The sequence below is a fragment of the Elephantulus edwardii genome, unplaced genomic scaffold, assembly GCF_000299155.1.
Source record: "Elephantulus edwardii isolate Elephantulus edwardi_28Jun2011 unplaced genomic scaffold, EleEdw1.0 scaffold00038, whole genome shotgun sequence".
Classification (NCBI taxonomy): domain Eukaryota; kingdom Metazoa; phylum Chordata; class Mammalia; order Macroscelidea; family Macroscelididae; genus Elephantulus; species Elephantulus edwardii.
In genome coordinates, this window is record NW_006399788.1 from 5,993,252 (window position 1) to 6,010,324 (window position 17,073).

The window sequence follows — 17,073 nt, forward strand, 5'->3', positions numbered from 1 at the left end:
AACCCTGAGGAAAATGGAAATCCCAGACTGTGCTCATGTGAAACCTATATTCAGACCAGGGAGCATTCCTCAGAGCATGGTTCAAAATCAAGAAAGGAGTACATCAAGGATGCATCCTGTTTCTATATTGTGTCAATCTGTATGTGGAACAGATTATTCGGGAGGGTGGACTGGATGAGGAAAAATATGGCATCACTCATCAACAACCTGCTTTATGCAGAGAACACAACCTTGCTTGCTAAAACTGAGGAGAACCTGAAGCAGAAGATCAAGAAGACAAAAGATTTCACCACTGGGCCAATTGGCAGCACAATGATATATGGAGAAGAAATTGAAGTTATCAACAATTTCAGCTTGGCCGGGTCCACAGTCAACACTTTTGGTACCAGCAGTCAGGAAATCAAAAGATGAATTGCATTAGGGAGATTTGTTCTCAGGGACCTCGCCAAAGTGCTAAAGAGCAAGGAAGTCAAATCTAGAGACTAAGGTGCACCTGATCCAGGCCATTGTCCTCACAGTTACTTGCTATGCATCAGAGATGACAGAAGATGAATTGATGTTCTTAGAGTTGTGCTGTAGAAAAGTATTGAACATATCATGGACTGCCAAGAGTACAAACAGGTCTGACCTGAAGATAGTGAAACCAGGAAGCTCCTTGGAGGCAAGGATTTTGAAGCTCTGGCTCACCTGCTTTGGGTATATTGCCAGAAGGGCCCAGTCCTTGGAGAAAGACATCATGCTTGGAAGGATATAGGAAGAGCACAGGAAGGAAAGACCCCAGATGAGATGAATTGACACAGTAACTGGAGTAATCAGGATATGTGTATCAGAGAGAATAAGACTGGCTCAGGATAGGGTAGGGTTCAGAGCTATTGTACATAGGATCACTATGAGTCACAGGTGCCTCGACACATAACAACAATGTAGAAAAGGCTTTCACTTAATTTAAACTCCATCATTTTATCCCTCACTGAATCACCACTGCCAAAAATTATTTTCTCATTTCTCCATTTCCAGATGCTGTCAACGGTGCTGAACATCATCATCTTTGAAGATTGTAGGAACCAGTGGTCTATGTCCCGACCCCTTCTTGGCTTGATACTACTTAATGAAAAGGTGTGAGTGCGCACACAGATGCATCGTAGCCCCACATTTAACCATCCTTTCCAGGGCACTGGGAGAAATTCTTACAGATGACCACAAAATGGTGAAATAGAGAGGAAAGTACCTGTTTACTAATAGGTCCTTTTCATGCTTAGAGCTTCAGTAATCACATAATATGATTAATAACAATAATCACATAAACCTGTAGGAGTCAGCATATATGGCCGCCAGTCATAAAACAAAGGATGAATAAGTATTTTCTTCTTAGAAGTAAAAGAAATGTTTTAGACTGTAAGAGTAGTAGTACCTGAAGGTCAGAGCATCTAAGACCCAAGTTCTAGTTCTAACTTTGCCACAAATGAACATAAATAAGTTTTTTTGAAGTCGTGAGATTCCTAAAAGAACAGTCTGGATCAGATGATCTTTCAGGTGCTTTCCAAATTTAAAACCGTTTGCCTCCATTAAATTTAAAAGTCTCTGATTCTTAAGTATTCTCAGGGAGAAGAACATTCTTACAACCTTGCAGGTGATGGATGTTGAATCTGCCTTTCTTCCATCTTCTCCTTACCCTTTGTCTTACTTCTTGCCCCACAGTATTTTTCTGACCTAAGGAACAGTATAGTGAACAGCCAGCCACCAGAGAAGCAGCAGGCTATGCATCTGTGTTTTGAAAACCTGATGGAAGGCATCGAGCGAAATCTTCTTACGAAAAACAGAGACAGGTAAGTGTAGAGAGTCCTACCAAGAAATCCTGGACACTTGTTTTTTTCTAAACCTTTAGGCAGAAGAGATTCTTGTTAAAAAGTCTTTGTTTTCCCATATTGGGAGACCATCTCAACCATTGCTGTCCAATAGAAAAATAAGCCACATATATAACTAAATTTTCTAGGAGCTACAGTTAAAGGAAAAGAGCAAGTAGAATTCATTTTTAACTCAATGTATCTGTTACCATATCGGTGTGCATATTTTCACATCATTGTATAATTAGTATAAAAATTGGAATTTCAGTTCTGTTTTCTGCACTAAGTCTTTAAAATTTCAAAGTCTGTGTATTTTACACTCAAAGCTAATCTCAGTCCAGATGCTCAATTCCATATTCAGATTCTTCCAGATCTACTTAAAATTTTTCAGTAACTGAACTAAGCATCAGGATTGTTTATTAAAATTATAATTTAAAATTTTGTTTCTCCATTGCACTAGACACAATTCAAGTAAGTGTGCAATACCCAAATGTGGCTTGTAACTGCAGTATTGGACAGCACAGATCTAAGCCATTGGTCTCTTGGCATTAAAAAATGATACCGCTTCATTCTTTGATTGCCTTACTTAGTAGAGGCTATTTCCCACATATCAGTGAGCCAGATAAATTGTAACTCTAAAACCCAATTAATTTTAGTGCTGCCATGAGCCCAAAATGACCTGTAGATTCCCATATTTAACCAGATCTCTTAACTGCCTTAAAGTTGGCAGGTAGAAAGGGGGTCAAAACTAGCCCAACTTTCTTTTATTCTTAAAGACAGATGTTTAGAAACAAAGGTCATCACTTAGCGCTTTCTGCTTCTCTGTAGCCACTTCTCTGCTAAAAACATGTTAGGCACAATCTCCCTGCCACCCTACTCCCCCCAACCCACATGCATCCTCTCTCCAGGTTCACCCAGAACCTGTCAGCATTCCGTCGAGAAGTCAACGACTCGATGAAGAATTCCACTTATGGCGTGAATAGCAATGACATGATGAGCTGACACCTCCTTGGACTCTACCTGTACAGAGCAACATCCCTTTGGTCTGACCCAGAGGGGTGAACAATTACAAGGGAGAGGGCCTCGCTGATCCTGGCTCCTTCCTCCAAGGGTGTGGGGGAAATGATGAGGGTCAACTAGCTGTTTCCCCAGGGAATAGGGGTGTGAGTACACTCACTGGGGGCAGGGCGCTGCTGGTTCCTGGGGGATTGGGCGGGAAGGGTGGTGGGAGGAGATAGAGACACAAATGAGTAAGACTCTAGCCCCCTATTCCTGGGGCCACCCAAGCGGGGAGAACCCCCAGTGTCCTGCCACAACCTGCCTTGTATAAACATGTACATTTTTTCATAACATTTTGAACAAGGTTTATATTGACTCAAGTTTAAAAACAAAAAGTGTGACTGAAAAATTTTTACAGAGTCTAGTGCACCAATGCTGATGTGAGGGGTTGTGTGTGCGAATGAAGAAAATGTGTATTCTGGTGGCCTGAAGCTTTACTGGACAAGGATGTGTGAAAGTGCAGAGATATATTTAGCGACACAAGTGTAGAGAGGCAAGAAAAAAAAGTTAAAATTCCAAATGTATATTTTTTCTTATTGCCCTTTCCTTACCCCAAGAATTATCACTTCCTGTTACTGTATTAACCCTTGTTATTAGGAACTCTAAGCCATGCCCCCTTAAACCACAGATGCTGTCCTAGGTCCCCTGGCCTCTTGCAGTGACAAACAACTCCAGCTAAAAATGTTTGATATTTTTATCTCCATCCTTTTTCTCACATCCATCTTCAGACAAATGCCTCTTGCTTTTAAAGTCTGATTTTACCTATAAATGTAGGGTTCTTGGTCTCTGTAATGGTGGACCTGAGAGAAGTAATTAATCCAGTTGCTTTGCTGCTGAGCAACTTGGATGAATCCATCAGAGGCCCAGTTGTGTGTGGCCAACGACTTTCAGTCTTCCCCAGCCCTCGAGGCAGTGTGTGTGGATGTATGCGTGTGGATATTTATATATACCCTGCACTCGTGAATGTATGAACTGGAGGAAGTTACTACAGTGGAGGGGGTTCTTAATAACAAGGTCTGCCTAGCATGAAGTATTTAACATCCCACCTCTTTAAAAAAATATACATTTTTATAAAAGGAAAACCATAATAAATGTTTTGAATATTTAAAAAATTAACCTACAGAGGAAAATTAATGGAGAAAGCTATTTGCCTTGTACTTTTTCCACAAATGTTGCTGCTAGTTGTACGCATCTCTAGTTCAGCTCTTGCCCATGGGACACTCATCAATTAGGTTTTGTTTTATTTCTCTCCTCTACCCCAGAAACAAGCCTGTTAATTATTTTTCCTTCTCTGGCGACTGTGTGGTGAATCCTTTCTTGCGTGATCAGGTTGCGGATAGACTTGTAAGGGTGTTTGCTGCATACAGTGTAAGCATTGTGACCGCCAATAAACTTCAATGGTTTCTACTGACCTGGTTTCAGCAATCAAGTGTAGTGTGTCTTCAGGGACATATTTAATTCAACACATGAAGATGTTTGAAAACATGCATTCTTAAAATAACACTGAATGACATGGGCCCCTCAAACTTAAAACACCAGCTTGTTTCCCACTGACCTAAGTCTGACTCAGTTTCTTTTGGTGACATCATTAACCTAATGGATATATGTTGTATATTATAATGTCTGCAGTTATAAAAGGAAAGCTACACTACCTAGTTTTGGGGTTTTTTTCCCCCACTAAGGTGCATGTAATAATATGGTTACCAGCAGAGAACAGTAATTGAAAAGAGTCTAGACTTTCTCATTAGACTGTCTCAAGCTCAAGGGCAAATGTTACCCACTGCAAACCTCATAATCTAGCTTTATCACTTGAACACTGTAATTCACAGGCACTTGTAAACCCTCTACTCTGTAGTACCTAAGTAGAAGGGAACTTCAGTGCCAGGAGCATTGAGATACGAATAGGTATCTTATCTAAACACAGATTTAGGTGAAAAACAGGCTGAAGTACTACTCTTGTTTACCTCATTTAGATGTTACCCTATTATAGTCAGCTCTTTTAGTTTGTGGGTATTTTTACATTCCCAAAGGACAAATTTATCTAAGTCATGTTGCATTTAATGGGATTTTAAAATTAAGATGTTTAATCGATAAAACATTCCTGCGGATGCTTCAGCGCCCTGTAATTCTAATCCTGCAGTGTATGAACCTAAAAATAACTCACAGGGTAAAAGAGCCTCACTCCCCTTAGATGCTCTGGGATGATGAATCAGTAAAAACCCACATTCCCGTTTTCTTCCACAAGACCAAGAGGTAAGAAAATTAGCAAAATGATGGGGTCAGTGCAGTCTTAAAGCAGATCAGTCCCAACAAAGTGTCATAGTTAAATTTTCACACAACCCCATCAAACTTGCCAAATAATATAGCTGTTCCTTCCATAACTGCCAGTTACAAGAAGGTGGAGGGCCAGTGCAGGAAAAGATGACCCTGGATGGAATGGTTGACACCTTGAGTGGGGCAGTGGAGGTAGGTGTGTCAGAGACATTGAGTTTGGCTTAGAATAAGGTCTGGGGCCATTGTTCATAGGGTCCCTATGAGTCATAGTCAACTTGATGGCACAAAAACATAACATAAGGGGGGACATTAAAGAAGTGATATTGTGTGTCAGAAATCACCAATTATTTGTAATTTCCTGTTACTCAAGCTAATTAATATGAGAGCAATTAATATTATTAATATTTTACACATTGTACATTGGTTTCCCCAGAAATCATGTGTTTGTTTTATTCAGCCAATACTTGAGTTTATTGAGATGATTCTGGGCACCGTGTTGATTAAGCCATGTCTTAAAATGGTGTTTCCCAAGACAAACTATTGGTAAATGTCTCCAGATTCTTTACTATGTATTACTAAAATTCACGTATTTATTTGGCTCAGCTCAAATAAGGGTTAATCTGTAAGTTTCTAGATTTTAAGAAGTAACTATTTTCAGCAGAGGTGTCAATTCTCTAGTGACAGAGTGTTGACCTACTAAAAAATAATGACTAAGGATGATAGAATTGAGGACTTTGAGCTGTGGTGCTGGAGAAGAGTATTGAATATACCATGAACTGCGAGGAGAACAAACAGGTTCGTCCTGGAGAGGCTAAAACCAGGCTGCTCCTTGGAAGGATTCTGAAGCTCCATCTGACATACTTTGGGCATCTTGCAAGGAGGGACCAGTCCTTGGAGAGGGACATCATGCTTGGGAGGGTGGAGGGACAGCACAGGAGAGAAAGACCATGGATTCAGTGACTGGAGTAATGGGTAGGTTTGTCAGGTACAATGTTGGCTCAGTACAGAGCAGTGTTTAGAGTTGTACACAGGGTCACTGTGAGTCGCAGGTGACTTGACAAATAACAGCATCATCTTTGGGAATGGCCCTACTCTTAAAACATTTTCCCCTCAGGAGCAACAAGTATTGAACCTTTTTCAGCCCAAAAATAGACCAGGCTGTATCCATGTGTATAAAGAACACGAATTTAAACCTAGAAAGCCAAGCCCCTTTCAGTCAAACTGAGTCCAGTTTATGGTGACTTCATGTGTTACAAAACTGCCCTGTTGCATTTTCTTGGCTGTGATTTTAATGAAAGCAGCCAGTCAGGCTTTTCTTACAGAGTACTGTGGAGTAGGTTGCTGACCTTTACATCTGCAATCTAATGCAAAACACACTGAAATATCCTACTTGCTGGTAATTGGCCCCACACACACCCAGGATTTGAGACTAGGTCTACAGCATCTACCTTGCTAGAGTACCAAATGCCCCAAGTAAGTGCTAGAGATTATTTGAGGATTCTTGCCTCTAGTTTGTCTAATAGGTCTGTGCATCTTTTGGATATCCTTGATATCCTGAAGTTAACTGATCTAACACTTCAGATTGTTTCTAGAATGGTAGGTCAGCTAAGACAATGGGACATTACACAATTGGAATGGTAGTAAATTTAGGATAATACCCTCTTCCTCAGAAAAAAATATATACAGGCCTCAGGACCATCTGTATCCCTTTGTTGTCTGTTTACCAAATACTTGTTCATTATTAGCCAGCAGTAACAGAAAAGGAAACTCAAGAACAGAAGCCATTTGCAAGGAAATTTATTTCCACCCTTCTGCTTCCTGTTGGTAAGCTCCCTCAGTAGTACAAATTGGTTCCAAAATACATTTATGCAAGCACTATACAAGCAGCTGGGTTTTTTATTTGGCCTAACAGTATTATGAAGGAAGAAGACTCAGACTTCAGCATGAAGTATCACTTTACATGTTTTGCAAATAATGCGTGTATAATAGAGTTACAGCAACTGCCTATCTTACACACAATGTGTACAATGCCTGTGCATGTTACTTGGGGTGAAAGGGAGGCCAATCTATCTCAGTATTTACAAAGAAGCGAAGAGTGACAAGTGGAGAATTTCCTGCATGTTTGGGCTCAAGGACAAGAAGACAACCAAACTGCCAAAGGATGAAAACCAACAATAGATAAGTGGCCTGTGTAAATCTCAGGTCTGATGGGTATTCCCTATGAAAGGACGAGATTTAACACCTTGCAGTTCCAGACATGTGTCTGTCCCAGAGTAGACAAAGTTGCCAGCTCCAAGCTAGCCACTGTGGACTCCTTCCCGTCACATGTAACTGCCAACTCTGTCTGCCTCCACGTCACTTCTCTCACCGCCTCGCCCCCTTTAGGCTAATCTTTGCCCACCAACTCTTTTTCTAGACCCACAACCTTTCTTGGTGTGTCTGTCCTTTAAGGTCTCTCTAGTGGGAGCCGACCAAGAGCTACCCCTCCAGGGGTTTTGGGAATGCTGTAAATGGCAAGGGAGGAGACTAACCATCTTTCTCCCGCGGAGCCACTGGTGGATTCTAATGGCGGGAGACTCAACACAACTCCCTGCGGACTATGCCGTCAGAGCTCCCCTAAGTCTAGTTCTTAGCACTGGTGGTTAAGCCGTGCTACAGTCCTGACGAAGAGCGTGGTTCGAACCCACCAGCCGCTTCGCGGGAGACAAATGCACAACTCCCTGTGCAATTAAACTGCTTCTGAAAACCCGCTCGGAGGGTCGGCTATGAGTCGGTTCCGGCTCAACGGCCCAAAACAGCACTCCTAAGCAATCCTCACTCCTCTGCCACTGCAGCCGTAAGGTTCTCACCAGGTATGCACCAGTCAGGACCAGGTGAAAAAATAAGACCAAGGGGAAAGTGTTCTGATTCTAGGGAATGAGGAGGATGCAGATGACAAGTAGAGGGGTTAACCCACACTCCTAGCAGTTCTTCGAAATTCTCCATCGGGCTTCAAAGGCTATAAATCACAGGCTGCTTCCTCTTTCCCCAGCAGAGGGCTGATGAACTTGAAGATATTCTAGTCCTTTTAGATTAATTCCTGGGGTGCGGGGAGAATGTGTGTGGGTGGACTGGGGAAGAGAAACGAGGAGAAGCACGTGTGTAGATTCCAAGCTAGCTGATTTGGGTGGATAAAGCTTACATCGTTGCCACAGGTTTCTATGGAAAGGAAAGGGCAAACGCTGCTGGCACTAAACTCTACGACGAAAGTGGAGAACGTCCTCCACGCCCGGGCCTGACTACCCCGGAAACCTGTCACGGGATCGCCACGACCTTGTTAACGGCCACAGCTGGCCGCCCCGCTCCCGGAAGTGATCGTCCAGGCCCTTCGTTGGGCGGGTCCGCGGCCCCGGCGAGCTCACCGCGTCTGCGCACCCCCGGCTCCCACGGCGCGCTTTCTACTGGGCTCGTTTGCCCCGCCCTGGAGGGCTTGCGCAGGCGCAGTCATAATGCCTTGACACATTGGCGGATTGTATTGTGTACGAAAAGCAGCGGATTTTTCTTCTTCCCTTCTTCCAAGATGTTCTTGAGGAAGATTTGAGTTCAGCCGTTGCTGTCTTCCGACCCTCGTCGAGCTGTGAGCCCGAGTTCACGCACATCATATCCCGCAGCGCTAACCATAGAGGCCCTGAGAGACACTGGACACCCTGGACCCGAAAGGGATTACTGCGCCGCACAGCTTGACCTGGAAGTTCGAAGTCGGAACACAAACTAGTCCAAACAACCAATCGAAGAAGCAGACTGAAGCAGAGGATCCTAAATGCAGAGGCAGAAAGGCATGATGCACCTTGTACCGTTTTAGCAACTGGTGAGAGAGAACTGCCCTCTCTGAGTGAGGACGAGGCACTTTGCTGGCTACATGGCAAGAGCTGGGGATTTGTGAGCAACTTAAATGTTACATTTTGCGTTTAAACAAGACCTCCTAGTAAAGGACTTCAGCCAAGATGGACTCTGTGGAGAGTTGAGAAATATTAAAGAAGGTAGAATCAACAAGACAAATTGTGGAGAGTAGTGTAAAGAGGATTCTAAATGACTCCTAAGTTAAAAAGTAACGTGGGGTCACTGGGCTGTATACTAGAGAACAGAAGTGGGGGAGAGTGGGAGAGAACATCCAGGCAGAAGGGCTGAGCAGATAAAGGTGGTCATTGACACTGAGTTTGGAGGAGAATATGAAGATTAAGAAAATCGGAGAGCTGGGGACCGAATCATAGGGAGGGAGGCGTGCGTATCTGAGGAGATGGGGAAAGAACGGAGTATCCCAGGAACCCAGAGCTTGTAGAGGAGTAAACTGTATCGGACACCACAGATTAAATGCATTGAACACTAAAGAGTGTCCATTAGAATTAAATATTTAAAGTTAATGGTACTAAAAAGGTGTAATACTGAATAGAGTTGTTCATCAAATATTTCTAACAAGAAAATGACAGACTTTTTCTTTTCTGGCCTCTTTTGAAGTTAGGCATAACCACGTAACTTGCTTTGGTTACTAAAATGTTAGTGGAACTGATAGATAACAGCCTCCAAGAAGAAACATCAGTGCATTTGCTGTGTGCTGTGTGCCCTTTCCACTGCTGGGTAAATTTGCAGTCAAATGCCTTACCACTGAGCTATACCTCCATCCGGGTAAATTTGAAAATTTCCACAGCCTTGAATGGCTTGAGTGACTGAAACAGATGCGTATTGGACTGCTACGTAAGTGACAAACTTCTTTTAAGTCACTGATATTCAACAGTTACTTGTTCCATAACATAACCCATGTTCTAACGATGAAGGCATTGAAAGAAAACCTTTGCAAAACAGGTTTAGTGAAGTGGTAGCAACTGAAGAGAAGCATGGTCTGGAAGCAGCAGTGAGAAGCTAAGAGAAAAGTGAATCTGGCCTCTTTGCTCAAAGGGAAAGGAGGGACAAGGTCGGAATTCAGGCAGGCACAGAGAACCCTCATGGAATTAAAAGGTCCCTCTTTAGAGGGCAAATAGAAAAGGCTTAGTGCAACAACTGAGTCAAGGAAGAGTATGCATGGAGTAGTAGAGGTGGGTGTTCTCCAGAGGTGGCAACGCACCTGGTGAGTCTCTACAGATCCAAGATAAGTTCCTTCAGTGATGGCAGAGCACCTAAAAGATGTTAAAATGTGATTTTCTTTTTGATGGATTCAAACCACGTACCTTCAGGGTGGCAGTATAGCTTCTTACCTTTAGGTGTTTCTTTTTTAATAAAATTTTTATTTTAATTGTGATTTTAATGAAAGTTTACAGAAAAGTTGGATTTTCATTGATTGTTGCATATTTTCCTCCCTCCTCCTCTCGGATCACTTTTTTTTTAAAGACTCATTAATTGTTGGAGAATTTCCTCCTGCCCCGCCCAACTCCTCTTTGCAATGTACCTCATATTCTTGACTGTTGTCATACATATAATAAAATATTCTTAGAGAAGAAATTATACAAAACCTGAAAGCATGGATGGAGAGAGACTATTTCCTAATTCATTTTATGATATCAAAAATTATTTTTAAAAAGAAAAGTTTATAGACAATAAAATTATAGAAGTTTACAGACAATATCCTCCTAAGTGTAGATGTAAATAGTAAAATATGAGGAAAAAAATACATGATAAGGATGATGTATCATGGCCGAGAGAGATTTATCCTAGCAAGCAACCTTCTGAACAGCAGATCTGAACCTTGGCCCATCCTATACCATCTTGATCATCTCTGCCATGCTGCAGCCCATTGTTAAAGTCACTGTGTCAATCCATCTTGTTGAGGGTCTTCCTCTCTTTCTCGACTCTCCCCACCTTTCCTTGCAGGATACCCTTTTCCACAGGCTGGCCCCTCCTGACAGCATGCCCAAAGTACATGAGACAGTTTCACCATCCTTGGCCCTAAGGAGCACTCTGGCTGCACTTTCCCAAGACATATTGGTTCTTTTGCACCCATGTGATAGTCCGTATTCTTCTCCAACACAACTCAAAAGCACTGATTCTTTTTCTGTCATCTTTACTAATTGTCCAACTCTCAGATGCATAGCAAGTGATTGAAAATACCATGGTTTGGATCAGTCGAACTTTAAACTGACATCCTTGCCCTTTAGAACTTTGGAGAGGTCCCTGACAGCAGATTTTCCCAGTGAAACATTTCTTTTTATTTCTTTACTATTACTACCATGTATGTTAATTATAAAATCAAATCTGTTACAACCTGAATCTTTTCTCTATTTATCATAATGTTACCTACTAGTCCAGCAGTGAGAATTTTTTTCTTTGTTTTCTTGATGTTAAGATATAATCCATATTATATAGTAAGTGCTTCAAGTCTTCTTCACTTTCTGCAAGTAAGATTGAGTTACCTGCATAAGGCAGATTGTTATTTTGTCTTTTTCCAATCCTAACACCATATTTTTCTTCATATAGTCCACCTTCTTGAATAGTCTATTTAGCATACAAAATGAATAGGTGTAGAGAAAGAATACAATCCTGACATACCTTTCCTGATTTTATACCATGCAATGTTCTTTTTGGACAACAGCTTTTTTCTCCATGTATTGTTCCCACATGAGCACAACAAGTGTTCTGGGGATACCTGTTCTTCTCAGTGTTGCCCATTATTTACCATCATGTTGTAAAGTGCCATCGAGTCGCAGGCAACTCCTAGCGACCCTATAAAGGAGAGTCCCCAATGCTTGTGTGTCTCATCCTCTCTCCAGGTTCATACGAGTTTCCAGAGGCAAGTTAATACGGAAGTGGATGCTACTTCTGCTTCCAAGCTTGTTTTAATCGGGGAGTTCCACCAAATACTGTCCACCATGGGTAACCAACCATTAACGCATTTGACACATCAGTGTCACAGTGTTCAGCCTCACAGCAACCACAAGTTACCACTGTATGGGAAATGGACACACCAGGGCATGATACATACAGGCAAATGCCTTTGCATAGTTAATAAAGCACAAGTCTCATATTCTCTGCTCTCAGCCAAGATCCATCTGACATTAATAACCCTCTTTCCATGACCACTTCCAAATACAGCTTAAATTTCTAGTAGTTGCTATCAATATACTGATGCCATAAATTTTTAATAATCTTGCTAGATTTTACTTGAATGTGATATTACTGATATTGTTTGATAATTTCCACATTCTATAGGATCTCCCTTTTCTCTGACCTTTCCCAGTGTGATGTGTTTTTCTAAGGATCAATCCCTCCTAACCACATGTCCAATATATGTGAGACAAAGTTTCACCATCCTTGCCTCTAAGGAACACCCTGGTTGGACATTCTCCAATACAGCATTATTTGTTCTTTTGAAGCCCATGGGATCTTCAGTACTCTTCTCAGACACCACAATTCAAAGGCATCTGTTCTTCTTCTGTCATCCTTAGTCATTTTCCAACTTATAGATGCACTAGAAGCAACTGAAAATACCATGATTTGGCTAAAGTACATATTTCATGTACCAGCAGAGTCACCCATGATGGACAGATTGAGACTAAGATAGACTAAGAAGTTAGATTGGCCCTCCACTTTTGAAATATAAAGCATTTGAAAATCCTATGAATGACAGAGGAACATTGTTAGATACAGTACCAATTGGAGAGACCTCCAGATTGGAAGATACTATTGAAAAACAGCTACAAATATGCAATAATAATTGTAACCTGGAATGTCTAAAAGATTTAACAATTAAAAATTTAAAAATAGATATCATTAACTATGACATCCAAAAATATTAAACACATTGGGATAAATGTAGAGAGAGATATACTAGTCCCGCATACTAAAACCTATAAAATGTTGCTGAGTAAAAATAAAAAAACATAAATGAAGATAGTATATGTTTATGGATGGGATGACTCAATATCATGTCAATTCTCCCCAAACAACTATTTTAAAAATCCACTGCGGTTGAGTCAGCTCCCACTTGTAGGAACCTTATAGTCCATTGTTGTTGTTAGATGCCATCAAGTCAAGTATGACTTACAATCAAGAGTCTATGAATAGCGGTCTAGACCCTGTGAGCTGCAGATCTGAACCCTGTCCTGTCTTGTGCCATTGACAAAGTAGAGCTGCCCAAGTGGGTTTAAAGGCTATAACATTTGCTAAGCAAACTACATCTTCCTCCCAAGAAACAACTGGTGGATTCAAACTGTTAACCTTCATTCAACAAAATGCCAAGATAGTTTTGGTAGAAATTTCTACCTGGCTTCGAAATGTGTACCAAAATGCAAAGGATCTCAACTAATCAAAGCTTTTTTTTTTTTCTTTAAAAAAAAAAAGAAAATTAAAAAAAAATCTCTAAACAAAAAAAAAACCAAAGTTAAAGGATATGGTTTTAAGATTTACAGTAAAGCTGTAGTAATTGAAACATGAATTAAAGGCCAAGAAGGCAGTCCTGAAGAGCATCCACAACCACAACAGAAAGAGGATACGGAAGAGTGGCTCAGGAGAAACAAGCTTGACCACTGCGCCATCATCAAGTTTCGCCTGACCACTGAGTCAGCCATGAAGAAGACAGAAGATAACAACACACTTGTGGATGTCAAGGCCAACAAGCACCAGATCGAACAAGCTGTAAAGAAAGTCTATGACACTGATGTGGCCAAGGTCAACACCTTGATTAGGCCTGAGGGAGAAAAGAAGGCCCATGTTCAACTTGCTCCTGACTATGACGCCTTGGATGTCACCAACAGAATTGGGATCATCTAAACTGGCTAATTCTAAATACAAACTTTTCTCACAAAAAAAAAAAAAAAAAGAAAGAAAGAACTTAAAGTATGGATAAATCTCAAATATTTTGCTAAGCTAAAGAAGATATATGAAAAATAGTTCATTATGCATTATTCTGTCTCTGTGAACTTTGAAACCCAAACTCCTTTGCTGTTGAGTTGCTTCTCATTCATGAGGACCCTCTATTGGATTTCTGAAGCTGCAAATCTTTATGGAAGGAGCTAGTCCATCTCTCTCCCAGGCCCACCTTTCAGTTTAGCAATGTAATGCATAAGGCATTATGCCACTATGGTTCATTATATTACATTTTAGAACAGTCACTGCTAATCTACAGTGTCACACATAACATTTGTCTTAATACCCTGGTTCTTACCACTGAACTGATGGGCAACATCATGATGGATGGAGAAAAGATTGAAACTGTCAACAACTTCATCTTACTTGGATCCACAATCAATATCCTTGGTACCAGCAGTCAGGAAATCAGGAGATGTATTGCACTGAGAAAGTCTACAGTCAGGGACCTCTCAAAATTATTGAGGAGTATTGGAAGAATCTGGTGTGAAAAAGCAATGTATCTGAATTTTGTAAATAAACTAGTATAATAAAAAATCATAATGAAAAAAATTTGAAAAAATGACAATGCCAAAAAAATACAGTGAGGAGCAATTATGTCATTTTGAGGACTAAGGTGCATCCAATTCAGGTCATGGCCTTTCCAATCACTGGCTATGCATCTGAGAGCTGGACAATGAATAAGGATGACAGAATAAGAATTGATGCATTTGGGCTGTGGTGTTGGAGAACAGGATTAAACACCCAAGGACTGCCAAAAGAACAGATAAATATATCTTAAAGAAAGTGCAGCCAGACTGCTACCTGAAGACCAAGATGATAAATCTTCACCCCACATATTTTGGACATGTTGCTAGGAGAGCCTATTCCTTAGAAAGGGACATGATGCTCAGAAAGGCAGAGGGGTCGACCAAGGAGAGAAAGACCCAAACCAGGTAGATTGACACAGTAACTACAGCAATGGACTCTAATGTGTCAGGAAGTGTGAGGAGGCACAGGATAGGACAGGGTTCAGATTTGTTCATAGGGTTGCTATGGGACTCAACAACACCTAACAACAACAATGCTCAGGTGAGGGGTTTTTTTATGAGTACTGCACCTTGACATGATCATGGTTACATGGGTGCATCCATCACCACCAGTGACCATGGATTCAAATCTGTCTCATGATGTGCATCAGAGTAGAACTGTGCTCTGTGGGATTTTATTTTTTTTTAAGACAGGGAATACTTTATTCAAAACTCATCAGAGAAATAGCTTGTGTCTGTGACAAAGCATTCATGTTTTAAAGCATAGGTCAGTAGTAGCATATGAACGTGTACACTGCTGCATACAAATTAACTGATCAGACCATAACTTGTCACTACTTAAAGCAGAATAAGCTTCCCTGTACAGGCAGCGCCTTTGTGACATTTTAACTTTAGTATTCTTCTCCTTCTTCCTCGCCCTCTCCTTCAACAGAATCCACACCCACCTCCTCATAATCCTTCTCAAGGGCAGCCATGTCCTCTCCTTCCTCCATTCCCTAACCCACGTACCAGTGAACAAAGGCACACTTGGCATACATCAGATCAAACTTGTGGTCCAGGCGAGCCCAGGCCTCAGCAATGGCTGTGGTGTTGCTCAGCATGCACACAGCTCGCTGCACCTTGGCCAGGTCTCCACCAGGCACCACAGTGGGTTGTTGGTAATTAATACCAACATTTAAGCCAATGGGGCACCAATCCACAAACTGGATGGTACATTTGGTCTTAATGGTGGCAATGGCAACATTGACATCTTTGGAAGCCATGTCACCACAGAACAGCAGTCAGCGAGCCATGTATTTACCACGGTGAGGGTCACATTTCACCATCTAGTTGGCTGGCTCAGAACAAGCATTGGTAATCTCTGCTAAAGAAAGTTGTTCATGGTAAGCTTTCTCAGCAGAGGTAACAGGGGCGTATGTGGCCAGAGGGAAGTGGATGCGAGGTTAGGGCATCAGATTGGTCTGGAATTCTATCAAATTGACATTCAGGGCCCCATCAAATATGAGGGAAGCAGTGATAGAGAACACAATTTGACCTACTAACCTATTCGGGTTAGAGTAGGTTGGGCGTTCAATATCAAGGTTTCTGCGGCAGATGTCATAGATGGCCTCGTTGTCTACCATGAAGGCACAAGCTGAGTGCTCCAGGGTGGTGTGGGTGGTGAGAATGGAGTTGTAGGGCTCGACCACAGGTGTGGAAACCTGAGGGGCTGGGTAAATGGAGAACTCCAGTTTGGAATTCTTGCCATAATCAACAGCAGGGATGCAAATCCAGATCTGGTTCCCCACCAAAGCTGTGGGAAACCAAGAAGCCCTAGAGACATGTGCACTTATCAGCCAGTTTTTCAATCCAGTCCAGAACCAAGTCAATGCTCTCTTTGCCAATGGTGTAGTGCCCACGGGCATAGTTGTTGGCAGCATCCTCCTTGTCTGTGATGAGGGCCTCAGGGTGGAAGAGCTGGTGGGAGGTGCCAGTGTGAACTTCATCAGTGACTGTGGGTTCCAGGTCCACAAACACCACCCTGGGGGACACGCTTGCCAGCACCAGTCTCAGTAAAAAAGGTGTTGAAGGAGTCATCTCCTCCCACCATGGTCTCATCACTTGGCATCCAGCTGGATGCCATGCTCCTGACAGTATAGCTCCCAGCAGGCATTGCCGATCTGGACACCAGCCTGGCCAATGTGGATGGAGGTGCACTCACGCATGGTTGCTGCTTCGTGGTTCCAAGGAGAAGGTGGAGAAGAAGAGGGAGGTTGTTGCTTCTTACAGCACGACTCAGGTGGTTGATGTAAGAGAACCTCACTCCATGGGATTTAATAATGGCTTTTGGCTGTGATCATCAGACCTTTCTTCCAAGGCACCTCTTCCATCTTTTTAGTTAGTGGCAGAGCATATGAACCATTTCACCACCCAAGGCCTCCCACGGATGTATATGTTTGCTAAAATTTACTAAACTAAAAAAAAAAAATTCAAACTATTCACTTCAAGTGTGTATATTATATGGAAATATTTCCTCAATAAAGTTGATTTTTTTT

At 41.9% G+C, this 17,073-nt stretch overlaps 1 protein-coding gene and 1 pseudogene across 1 annotated transcript in view; one reads left to right on the forward strand and one right to left on the reverse strand.

Moving 5' to 3' along the window:
• Window positions 1-4,314, forward strand: part of XPO7 (exportin 7) — a 106,437-nt gene extending 102,123 nt beyond the window's left edge. The window contains exons 26-28 of the mRNA XM_006884812.1: window positions 1,018-1,116; window positions 1,699-1,826; window positions 2,753-4,314. Coding sequence (XP_006884874.1) covers window positions 1,018-1,116; window positions 1,699-1,826; window positions 2,753-2,846 — 321 coding nt within the window. The 3' untranslated portion in view covers window positions 2,847-4,314. The remainder of the gene's footprint in view (window positions 1-1,017; window positions 1,117-1,698; window positions 1,827-2,752) is intronic.
• Window positions 4,315-15,429: 11,115 nt separating this feature from the next.
• LOC102860601 lies at window positions 15,430-16,743 on the reverse strand (annotated as a pseudogene).
• Window positions 16,744-17,073: the final 330 nt, after the last annotated feature.